The sequence below is a fragment of the Prionailurus viverrinus genome, chromosome A1 (assembly GCF_022837055.1).
Source record: "Prionailurus viverrinus isolate Anna chromosome A1, UM_Priviv_1.0, whole genome shotgun sequence".
Classification (NCBI taxonomy): Eukaryota; Metazoa; Chordata; class Mammalia; order Carnivora; family Felidae; genus Prionailurus; species Prionailurus viverrinus.
Window position 1 is genome coordinate 141,854,624 of NC_062561.1, and position 12,772 is coordinate 141,867,395.

Genomic DNA, 12,772 nt, shown 5'->3' on the forward strand with positions numbered 1-12,772 from the left:
CCTGGTGTTCATTACACTCTAGAAGCAGGAGAACTATAGGGAGAACTGAAAGAGGAACTAGATTTCAGATAGTAAAATCTTTCAACAGCACGCATTCATTCAGCAGATAACCTTGGGGCACTTAATACAGGCCAGGCACTATTCTAGGCACTCGGGATACAGTAGTAAATGGGACAAGACTGTCATCTTGGAGCTTATTTTTAGATGGTATTTGTAGAATGTAAAGGCCAACTGGTCACATGAAGCCCTTGATAGTTCCTGAGTGTTAAACAAAACAGTTTCTGTTCATTTCAGAGTTTTTGCAAAAGTTCTTGGGGTGGGAGGGGAGCAATTTGTGTTTTTCAAATGTTTTCAGATCTGTCTCTAAACAGGACCTTTTTTTTTTTTTTTTTTTAATTTTTTTTTTTTCAACGTTTATTTATTTTTGGGACAGAGAGAGACAGAGCATGAACGGGGGAGGGGCAGAGAGAGAGGGAGACACAGAATCGGAAACAGGCTCCAGGCTCTGAGCCATCAGCCCAGAGCCTGACGCGGGGCTTGAACTCACGGACCGCGAGATCGTGACCTGGTTGAAGTCGGACGCTTAACCGACTGCGCCACCCAGGCGCCCCTAAACAGGACCTTTTTAAGGGAATCTTATCATCTCTGTCTTCAAAAAATTTGTATTCATGTTTTTGAGGGTTTTGGATATATAGACAACAGTAAAACCTTACTGAGGCTGCAGCCCTTCATTCAATTATGTATCTCCTCTGGTTACCTGAGAGTGATAGTGACTCTGCCTACTCAGACATTGGGTATTGTGCCTCTTAGTCTGAACGATAAATCATTGAAGTACCAACAAAACAAAACAAAAATAAACAAAACCATGAATCAGGTCATTGGAAATTGGAGTTGATGGAGAACATGTAAATCAGAAAGTCCCTGGAAGATGAGAAGCAGACACCCTGGGGAGGAAGTTAATGTGAATGGAGGCATACATTGTCTTCTGCCTGCTACCTTTTTTCATCTGCGTTAAGATGCCATGGTATTTCATTGTCCAGAAAGCAAAAGACAGGGAGAAGTTGGTGGAATATTATTAAATGTATTCAAGCTAGTGACAGTGTGTTACTTAGCTTCCAATTACTAGTAGACTTCAGAGGCCAGGAAGGTTTCCAACTCATTCATCTGATCATTACTTATCTTGACCAAAGGCCCAGGAGAATATATACCGAAATAATAAAGCTTTCATTAGCACTTAATGCTTTTCCTTAAAGCCTTTATTTTAATACTATGAAATCAGATTTCAGAGAATGTCATAATTAAGATTTTCATGAAAAGAAGCATTTAATACTTTTTAAATATGTAATGACTCCCAGTGCTATCTGAATTAATTCACATCATAAACCCACTAAAGTGAGCTTTAATGTCTACTATGGCCAAGCTACCTTTATTTAACCTTAATATATAACACTATGAAGACCAATTTATGAACCACACAAAAATAATGATTGCTTTATTATAATCACACTTTATTAGCCTGAAATGTTAATCTGGTTAACCATCTACCGTATTTATCAGGCTGGGTTCTGAATGGCAGCTTTTTTCAAAAATCAAAATTTTCCTGGAAAGGTGAGTATTTGCCAACTTAATTATGGTTTAAAGAATGTGTCAGAGACTCTGAGAGCAACTCTAAAAGAGGAGTTCCAGAGACGTTTTAAGCATGGAAACATTTTTGGAATAACTGTTTAGTCTTTCCTTTTTTTTTAATCTGATTTTTTTTTTCATATTTTAAATGAAATTTTGAAAGAGAGACAGAGGGAGAGAATCCCAAGCAGGCTCCACACCATCAGCACAGAACCTATTGCAGGGCTCAAACCTGCAAACTGTGAGATCATGACCTGAGCCAAAATTGAGTCATATGCTTAACCGACTGAAGCCACACCCACGTGCCCCAAAACTATTTAGTCTTTCAAAGTGACTACTTTGAAGGGAAAAGCACTTAGATGGATAGATTTTGGTATATTCACTTATAAGACTGTCAGACTACTTTATAGTCACAAGTCATACAGAATTTTGACTGGATTAGCTCATTTGCGATAACAGGTATGGAACTTATGTCTTGATAGAAAAGGAGTTCTGTCGTGAAGGAAAATGACTTGGCCAACTTTTGTGGCCTGTGAGCAGCTGCTCTCAGGAATCATCTGAGGGAATCTGCTCTTTCTGAGATCCTTTGGATTGGTTTTGCACTCCCATTCATGTAAGTAAGAGAGAAAGAAGGCATAGTTACTGAGTTTAAACTGTGTATCAGAATTTGCCTGAATAACATCTTACTTAGTCATTATGATAGCTCTGTAAGGTATGTATTATCTCCATTCTACTGATGAGGAAGCTGGGTTTCAGAGAGGTTAAGGTGGTTACCAAAGTGACACCTAACATACCCTGGTTGGGAACTGAGATTTTTTAAAAGTATTTGAATATTTTTCTCCATTGTAATATTTGAGTTCTCTTTCTTTTTTTTTTTTTTTTTTTTTTTTTTTAAGCTTAAATTTTAATTCATATCTGACTCCAAAGGCTTGATCAGCTCTTCACATATCACCACCTGGCCTTCCTAGTCAGCCAGATCCTAATTAGTGCTCAGATATTTAAATATTTAGTTCTCGACATTATGGAGGCCCCTGATTAACCCCCAAGGCATCCTTCACACACACCTTTCAGGTATCTGTCTCAGAAAAGTTTGTGAGTACTCCCTGCACCTGCATGAGGCAGATTTACAAGGCGGGGAAGGTTAGGACCCCACTAAAGTATTGATTTCTGGAGAATAGGGGCCCCCCTTCAAGCTCTGCCTTTCTCACGTACCCTCAAACCTGAGCCAGGCAGGATAATGCTGTGGTAGGCACATAATAGACCCCCACCCTTGCCCCCCAGCAAATGTTTATGTCCTAATCCCTGGAAACTATCAATATGTTACCTGGCAGGGAAGAATTAAAGTTGTGGAAAGAATTAGGTTGTTAACCAGCAGTAAGATAAGGAGAGAGTCCAGTAAATATGGAAGAGGGTAATAGAGTGATGCAATCTGAGAAAGATTGGCCCTTGCTGACCTTGAAGGTAGAAGGGGCCAGAAGCTGGAAAAGGTGGCATTCCCACCCAAGGCCTCTAGAAAGGAACACAGCCCTGCTGACATTGAGTTCCATCTCAGACTTCTGACCTGCAATTGTAATAAACTTGAGTTGTTTTTAGCCACTACCTTTGTGGTAATTTGTTACAGCTGCAGTAAGAAATTAACGCAAAGGCCAACCTCACTTCCTTAAGGCCTGGCTTACCATCAGCCCAAGAGCTTGTGGGTGGAGAGGAGCCAGCATCAACCCAAGTGTCCGTAGGTGCTCTGGCCAGGATAGCACTGGTGAAGGGGTGGAGCAGAAGGGAGGCCTGGAAGGAGGTGCAGCTCTAGCCCCAGGTATGCCCAGGATCCGTGGATTGAGCTCCAACCTCCAAACTATGGTGTGAGGCCACACCCTTCAACAAGGTGAAGTGACCAGGTGAAAGACCACGTCACCTTGTTGGAGTATGTGATCTCGTTTGTAAAATATGGGCAGCTAAACCTGCCCTACCTGCAGGGTGTCATGAGGACAAAAAGAGTGAGTATAAGAGAGTGTACTCATTACTGCTGTACACATTTTCAGTTCTAGGGAGTGAGTGATAGAGTTAGTACCTCAGTACTATGGAAGAAGTTGGACCCACTAGTATTTTTTACTAATAGGCATGTCACTTTCAACATTTATTTCTAAATTTGCAATTAACAAGAAAATCCAGTTAAATAGAACAACTCATTGACTCAAAGGACAATTGATGTTTGACTATTTCATGGGATCATACCATGTCAGCAGCCAAAGAGGACTTGAATGATGACCTCATCCATTTTTCAGACAAAGAAACAGATTCAGGTTGTGGAAAAGTAAGAAGTTCAAACATTTAGATATATAGTTCCCTGATGAGTGGCAGCAAAGCCAAAGCCCAGTCTTTATGAATTCCTTCCAAGACGTTAAAGACATGGAGTCATTTAAAATAGAAACTCAGCTCAAACCAAGCCAAGCTTTCTCCCCTTCTGCAGCTCCCAGGATGACAGCTTAGGTGTGTAAAGGGCCCTAGCTGTTTCAGCCTTGGCTGTTAGTACTCTGTTTTGCCTCCCTCTCCTCCCTGACAGATTTTAACTGAAAGAAGTGACTGATCACTTTACGTCATGGCAGGCCTTCAGGAGTTGGGTTCAGGGCATTGTGCACCCCCATTCCAGCCACCCACCTTGCCACTGTGTGCATTGCTCTCAAAGGCAGCACCTGGATGACGCTCTTAGTAAGCCCAGGCACATAAGTCAGGGAAGCCCGGCCAATATAGGTGAGGTGTGTCCCTATCACCCATTGCCAGTGATAACTCTGTGAGCCGACTGTGTCACACACAGGCAGAGAGGCCAATGCAGGCTTATGAGTCCTGACAGCCCTCATGCTTTGCTGGACAAGCCAGCATAAGTCCTCAAGGCCAAAGAGGCACAGTATCTATTGAGGGTGGAGTCAGGTGAACCACCATAGCTGCAGTCTTCTGATTGAGAGCAAGCCACCCTGGGGCTTCTTTGTCCCCCCTCTGTCAAATGATAGACCGGACAAGGGCTGCGTTTCTTTCTAGGCTTTTCTAGAAGTGGGGATTACATCAGTCCTTGTATTGGAGTTTTTGTTTATTTTAACTAAGGAAGTAGAAAGCTGATGGTCAGGAGTTCTCATTTGAGAAATGTGAATTATTTTATTTTTGATTATAAAAGTAATTCATGCTTGGTATAAAAAAAAGTACAAGGCAGAAGTATATAAAAGAGAAAGTAAAATCTCTCCCACAACCAGCACTAAGTTATCAGACCCCTGATATTGTTCCCCCGTCCCCTAAACAGAGGCTACTGGTGCTCCCATTAGTCATCTTTCTTGAGGAGGCAGTTAAAATTCTAAAACTTAGTCTTTGCTGGTATTAACGGTTCTAACAGTTGGTGGAATAGAAGAGTAACATTGGTAGGAGCTTTTTTCCCTTCTAAAAATTCAAATTCCTATAGTATAGCCCAACTTTCAAATCCACGTGAAGAAGTTAAATTTCAATACTTAATAGAAATACTATTATTAGAATAATGTAAAAATTATGGAATACAAAAGAATAAAATACATTAAAAAGTTAACAGAAGTTTTACTGAGATGACAAGACTTTGGGGGATTGTTTTGTTTTTTTAATTTTTTTTAATGTTTATTTTTGAAGGAGAGAGAGACGGCGTGAGCTGGGAAGGGGCAGAGAGAGAGGGAGACACAGAATCTGAAGCGGGCTCCAGGCTCTGAGCTGTCAGCACAGAGCCTGATGAGGGGCCCAAACCCACGGACTGTGAGATCATGACCTGAGCTGGAGTCAGAGGCTTACCTGACTGAGCCACCCAGGCTCCCTGGGGGATTGTTGTTTTCTGATTTCTTCCTAGATTGGGGCATTGCATTTGCATTACTTGTGTAATGAAAAAAAAATGTTTTAAGAAAAACATTCCTGATAATGACATACTAGTACAATTGATTGGATTCAAACCAAACAGCCCAATAATGGACACTTACATACAAAATGCCATGAACCCAGAGAAGTAAAGAATCGTCCCTAAATTAGAAATCAAGGAAAGCTACATGCAGGCAGCCAAATTTGAGCATGGTCTTTGAAATGGGTGGGATTTTTCATACTCAGAGTTTGAGGGGGCATTTTAAGTGGAGGGAAGGCCATAAGAACAGGACAGTCAGGAAGAACAAAGAGTCTAGTTTGGCTGGAGCATACAATACATGTAGGGGAAGGGACAGATAAGATTGGCACCAGGGTGGGGGCACTTGAATGTCAGGCCACAGAGTTGAAGCTTAACGATGGGTGATGGGGCTGGGGGTGGGGGCTTTGAGCATATAATCAGTGCTGGCTTAGAACAGTTCCTTTGGCCAAGCTGAGTGTTAGGAAGGGGGCAACTGGGGAAGACGAGGATGGGAAGATGAACCCCAGATGAATGCTACGTGAGGCTTGAGCTTAGCAGGTGGCACCAGAAGGAAGAAGGTGTGACACTTTATAGAAATAGCCTCAGTATATTAGGGGCCTAGGATTGAGTGAGATGAATTCAAACCTTTTTTCTTTTTTTCTTTTAGAGAGAGTGAGAGTGTGAGTGGGGGAAAGGGACAGAGGGGGAAAGAGAATTTTAAGCAGGCTCCATGCTCAGCAGAGCCCAACACAGATTCCACGGCCCTGGGATTATGACCTGAGCCAAAATCAAGAGTAGGATGCTCAACCAACTGAGCCACCCAGGTGTCCCTCAGTGAGATGAATTCAAATCCCACTCTCCTTCATCATTACTTAGTTCCCTGAGCTTGTCTCTTCCTCTACAAAATGGGCATAAGAATAATTAGGTCATGGGGTTGCTGCCCATGCACTTATTCTAAAGCATTTGGCACAGCTCTGGCACATGGTGCCAGTATACCTGGAATTAGAGTTAGGGAGGAAACTGGTGTTCACACAGTGACTAGCAAGGGAGATAGTGCAGCAGCTAGGAACAGGGCATCTGGAGGTATAGACTGGATTTGGATCTCAAAGCTACTACTTACAACCTACTTAGCCCCTATCTCCATTTCCTTAGCTGTAAGTGGGCACAGTATTACCTCCTCAAGGAGCTGCTGTGAGAATAGAGTCGGATGGTACATGTACAGTGTGCAGTATATACCTAATACTTTCTCAGAGCCCCATAAATGTTATAATCGGGTGAGGGGTGGGGATGTGGAACTGAAGAGATTTGCCCTTTCCATCTGCAGTGGCACGCTATACAGAGGTAGAGACACACAGCAGGGATTGGACATGAAGCCAGAACTTGGGAAGAAAACGTGAGGCTGGAGGCAGTCAGGAGTCACTGGCACAGAGGCAGATGAGCCAAGAATGAGCGCATAAATTGGCTTAAGGAAACAATCAAACCCAGAATAAAGGGCATTCTAGAAGCCAGAGGGCTGGGACTCTCAAAAAGTGTCATGGAGGGGCGCCTGGGTGGCTCAGTCGGTTAAGCGGCCGACTTCGGCTCAGGTCATGATCTAGCGGTCCGTGAGTTCGAGCCCCGCGTCGGGCTCTGTGCTGACAGCTCAGAGCCTGGAGCCTGTTTCAGATTCTGTGTCTCCCTCTCTCTGACCCTCCCCCGTTCATGCTCTGTCTCAAAAATAAATGTTAAAAAAAAAAAGTGTCATGGAAAAAAAAGTAATAAGGGAGCTATTCTAGACTAAAAGAGACTAAAGTTATCAAAAAGTAATGTATGAACCTTGATTGGACCCTGTTTTGTAAGAAAGATAAAAAGACCTTTTTGAGACAATGGAGAATTTTAAGGACTCTGTATTAGAGGCTATTAGGATATATAGACTGAAATACTTCAGGATGAAATGCCATGTATGTTTGGGATAGAGGGCAGAGAAAATAAGGCAATATGTTAACAAGTGTTCAGTCTAGGTGGAGGGTATATGTGGGTGTTCATTTTACTAGCAAGATGAAGGCTCAAAACAAATTCTATTCAGCTTACGGGTCCAGTGTAGAATGGGAAGCTGACCTCCAGGAAAGGACTTAAGTATGGGGAGGAAATACAGGCAGCAAGGATGACTGGACCCCTCTTGGGTAGTGTTAAGCTGGGGACAGTCAAGCTGGGCAAATCTTTCTTTTTAGTACAAGGCGAGACTTGTTGCTGAGGAACCAGAGTAGTCTGGGGAAGAGAGGGAGTGAGAGGAAAGGAGAAACGGTAATGGAGCAAAGGTCCAGTAAAGGTGGAAGAGGAATGGATGCAAACGGGAAGAAGTAAAGGTGACCTCAGATGGGAGAGAGGTCTTCTCTTGTGGCCCAGAAGTGAGGACTGTTTTGTGGGGAACCAAGCTCCCTTCCTCAGGAGGGAGGAGCTCATGTTTTGCTAGTAAGGAAGCGTAAGGCACAAACGCACCACAGCCGCCACTGGGTCTTCAACGGAAAGGGAACAGCTGGGGTGCGCTCTCTTCAAGCTGGGGCGCAAACAGGGGTTCTCCCAGATTGTTCTGATGAGGCACTAGGATGACAGGGTAAAGAACAGTTGTGGAGGCTAAATGGCCCCCTTTTCAGAACCTCGTGCCTGGCAAAGCCAACTTGCCGAAGATTTATTCGTGAGGAAACGAATAAAACTCTCCTTGAATAAAACGCTCGATCCTCATTTCCGTGCTCCCTCCACCCTGGGTTGCCCTGGCGGGTGTCCAGCCACGTGGTGTGGCAGTCTTTGGTCCGTATGGAAGTTACAGGACTCCGGGTAATATAGGCCGGAGCTGTCCTTCCGAAAGGAGTTGCAGGAAAACCACCTCCTTGCACCGAAGCCCAACAGCAAAGGAGGCCCCTGGAGCTGGTGCTCCCAGGCATCCCGGGGCGTGGCGGGGCACAGAGCATTAAGTGATTTTTGGTTCTGCTCTGGTTTCCTAAGTGCTTCTCAAGGGTCCACACTTGCAGATCTTGGTGGGCCTGAGATTCAGCCCCCAGGTGAGGCTGATCCGTGGACCACTCTTGGAGTAGCGCTGGCACGGGAGGGGCTGGGAGTGGAAAGCGGCCCAGACCTACAGGACCTTGGTAATTATGTAGCCGTCCCTCTCCCCCAAGGGCTCTTCTTTGAGCGGAGTCTGCAGCGGAGTAGAGGCCAAGGCCAGGGCGCCTTCGCGGCGGCTCACTTCCCGCAGCCGCCCCTGCAGCGCCTCCCTCTCGGCCTGCAGCTCCCGCCGCGCCTGGGCCGCCGCGCGCTCCTCCTCCTGCAGGGCCCTGCGCCTCAGCGCCAGGGCGCGCTCGCCCTGCTCCACCGCCGCCTCGCGCCGCGCCAGCTCGCGCTCGCGCAGGCTGCAGCGCACGGCCAGCGCGCCCATCTGCTCCAGCAGGCGCGCCCAGTCGCCCTCGGCCGAGGGCCCGCGAGGAGGCGGCGGCGGCGGCAGCGGGCCCGGGGCGGCGGCCGGCGAGCTGCGGGCGGAGCTCTTCTCCAGCTCCCGTCGATGCGCGCTCTTGAGGTGCCGCCACAGCGCCGGGGTGCCCGAGTGGAAGCCCGGGCCGCGGCTCACCTGCTCCCCGCACAGCCGGCAGGTGGCCCACTGGCCCGCCGCGTGGCCCGGGCGCGCGGGGGCCAGGTGAAAGTAGCCCCAGGCCTCGCAGTAGGGCGCCCCCAGGCGGCCGGGAGGGGCCGGGGCCAGGCCGGGACACGGGCCGCCCTGCGCCGTAGCGTCGTCTGGCGCGCCGCTCTCTTCCATGGGCGTCGTCGGCTCGTCACTCCTCATTCTCTCCGCGGCGGCGTCTGCGTTCGAGGGAGAAACAGGTAAGGGCCGCCGCCAGCCACACACCCACACCCACCCACACCCACGCTCACAACTGAGGAAACCCCTTCCGTTCGGGTAGTACCTGGGGTTCTTTTTCAGTGTTAACGGTTTATTCCTCAGAAAATGTTCAACGTGTCCAGGCCTTCTTCCCTGAACTAGGAACGCTCTTCAAAATCACGTGGGTCCGCAGCTAGCGGGTAGTTACACTAAAAACTGGGAAGCCAAGCTTCTTCAGTGGAAAAACCAGCTAAATAAGTGCTCTTGTATGTATGAGTTTTAACTTTTTATTTTTTTTTAATGCTTTTATTTATTTTTGAGAGAGAGCGTGAGCGGAACACGGGCAGAGAGAGGGAGAGACAGAATCCGAAGCAGGCTCCAGGCCCGGAGCTGTCAGCACAGAGCCCCACATGGGCTCGAACTCATGAACTGTGATGTGAGATCATGACCTGAGCTGAGCTCACAGCCTTAACCGACTGAGCCACCCAGGCGCCCCTTTCCTTTTCTTCTTAAAAATGTACTGCCTTTTCAGAATAAGAGCAAGGGTCCGTTTTGTTTTCTTAGTGTTAGGGAACAAACTGTAGAAACGAGCTGAAAAGAAAGCTTTGGGAATGAAAAATGTGTTTCTTACACTTTAGGGGGGAAAGTGCCAGTTGAACAGCCTTTTAAAAACCTCTCAATGAGGGAACTTTTTTCAAAATAAGTCTTTGTTTTGTGAATTTAAAAACAACGTGCTTATGAGGAAAATGGCAGCACTAAAAACCACTAACACTTTAGTTTTAAAAATGTATGTCTTTAGGAAAACCAAAACACAAAGCAGTTTTCTAAATCATTACCTTTAAATTAGGTATTAGGCCATGTCTTGTCGGCCTTGGGGGGTCCCTGTCATTGCCTCATGGTTTCCAGCCAATGTAAGTTCTCAGGTGGACACACTGAGCAGGAATCCTGAGTTCTGAAGAACCATCAGCAGTGCTAGGAGTAAATTCAGAGGACAGGCAGTGAGTAAAAGAAATTCAGCAAACCGCCCCCTAAACATAGATACTAGAAATGCTGGCTAGCACCATGTTTGAGTGTTCATGTTTTTCTGACCCTGTCACAGGTGCTCCAGTTACAAAACAAAATTTGTTTTCTTTATTGCTCATCACAATGCAGTGTTCCCTTCTATATATTTAAAAGATAAAAGGCTTGATCACTACTTTTAATGAAGGAAGAAAATAAAGAAAAGTAAGAGCTACTTGCTCTGTCCAACGTGTATGTTGTTAAAAGGATCCAAACACAACCCAATGACTGTCGCTGCAAAGTCTTTTCTGTTAAAACAATTCATCATAGCAATAACCTACCAACCGAGGGGGAATAGAAAAGGTGAAGTTGATTCTTCAGAAAGTAGCTTCACAAAGGACCAAATGTGTGATTCTAAACAACTTTGTTCTGGAACTTTAAAAATAGTAAGAGAACACGTGGAAGACTTGGAGCTCTTCTGAGAATTTATTTCAGGGGGAATATCAAGGCCAAGATGCGCCGTGAGATAGCCAGTGCCCATTCATGCTGTCAGGCTTTGAACCAGCAACAGTGCAGATGATAAAATTCCAGAATGTTTTTGGTTAAACGTTAACTGGGAATGATGGAAGGCAAAGTTGGAAAAATAAGTTGCTATAATAGCAGTAGTGTTTAGCGTAAGCTTTTATTTCAATTGCTAAGATTCTTGTTACAGATACATTACAGTTTTCCAAAGCTCACTTTTCCCCCACCAAGCAAGTGTAATCAGGCTCAGACATGACCTTTAACATATCGCTCGTATTTTTAAAAAAAGAAGGAATTTACCAGAATCATCAAAAAAGACAAGTAAGTACCAGGCTTCTTCTAACAAAAGAAATAGCTATTTACATATCTTCTGATACATTAGGCATTGATTTGAATATGGTTACTCATGAAGGCCAATTATTATAAAACATCTTTAAAAATTAAAGGCTAGACTTCCTCCAAGAGATTTACTAAATCCCTGAAGTCCACAAAAAGGGAGTAACAGGATGAGGAGGGGAGTTACAGACCACTTTCACGGATAATTTTCTTTACGCTTAGTAAACATTATGGTTATATAACATTATGGGTAGTCAACAGACCAGATTTTAGTATTAGACTTTGTTTTTGTTACCCAAATTTACCTAAAAAAATTTTTTTTAGAATTCCATTTCGTCTACATTGGAATCTTCTCTTTCCAGAGTTCCTTGTTTTATTGCTAAACATAAACAAAAGTGGAGAGAATAGTATTATGAATCCTTGTTTTTTTATAAATTAAAAGAGATTTAAAGGTATTCTAGAATATCAAGACTATTACTTTGAATTCTGATATGCTTTCTTGAGCTGGGGATTGAAAACTATGCATAAGCTGTAGACTGTCTTACCTGTGCCACACTCTGAGAGTGATCATTACTGATGTGCCCCTAAAAGTACCAGAGGTGAACAATTAGTCATGCTTTACCTCCCTGCAAGATGTCTCTGGGTTTCTTCAAAATCTGGAATGCCCAGAGGAGTGCCACATACATGAATGCCATCTGTTACAAGAGTGAAGGTGGAAAAAAAGAGTGAGAAGCACTGATTCTGATGTCTTAATCAGAATTAAGACTTAGTGGACTTAGACTTAGTGGACTACCTCATCTGAGCCATGGACAAGCAGCACTACAAATGTCGGCCAGCACAGCGCTGCCCCTCCAAGGGCAGCAGAGGGACATCCTCTGCCTTGGCAGGCCTTCGCTCTCGGAGGTCTTAACCGGTGGAAGGCAGCACAGTACTGAACTGCCTCACCTTCTCAGTCCTCCGCATACGGCTACATTCTGGTTCAATACAGTCTTCTGTTCAGACTAAGTATCTAAACGGTGAACAGCAGTCTGTGGCCACAAGTCATAACAGCCTTCCTAGTTCTGCTAAACAACCCCTCAGCTTGTTTCGACTTTTCCTACAGTGCAGAGGGAGGGAAGCCTCCTAGCCAACCATCTTGGCTTGGAAGAGAAGCCTTAGTTAGCATCTTCAGTCACAACCCTAATACACAAAGAGCTCTAACAAACTGTCAAGAAAAAGACAAATAACCCAATAAAAAATGGGCAAGAAATATGAATAGGCAAATGACCTAAGAACAAAATTAGATGGCCAAGAAATATGTGAAAAGATACACATCACTTCTATTCAGGGAAGTGCTATTAAAGTAACAATAAGGTCTCAGATCCGTCGCACTAACAAAAATGAAGAGGTCTGTCAGCCAAAGCTAGAAGGGAGGCAAAGAAAAGGATACGTTCATACGTTACTAGTGGAGATGTGAAGGCTTTTAGGAAAGCAATCTGGCAATTTATATTAATTAAAAATAAATATAATCAGGGATCCACTCCTGGGAATCTATTCTGTAGAACTAAAAGTACTAATACGTAAAGTAA

At 44.8% G+C, this 12,772-nt stretch overlaps 1 protein-coding gene and 1 non-coding gene across 2 annotated transcripts; both read right to left on the minus strand.

The window, feature by feature from the left end:
- Positions 1–5,806: 5,806 nt before the first annotated feature.
- Positions 5,807–9,311, minus strand: ZBED3 (zinc finger BED-type containing 3). Its single transcript, XM_047865022.1, has one exon. It carries the CDS (start codon positions 9,309–9,311, stop codon positions 8,610–8,612), a length of 702 nt encoding a protein of 233 aa, XP_047720978.1. The 3' UTR covers positions 5,807–8,609.
- A 2,715-nt stretch (positions 9,312–12,026) lies between these two features.
- LOC125147571 (small nucleolar RNA SNORA47) lies at positions 12,027–12,164 on the minus strand. The gene has a single exon (XR_007145242.1). It is a non-coding gene; the product is annotated as a small nucleolar RNA SNORA47 (small nucleolar RNA).
- Between the last annotated feature and the right edge of the window lie 608 nt (positions 12,165–12,772).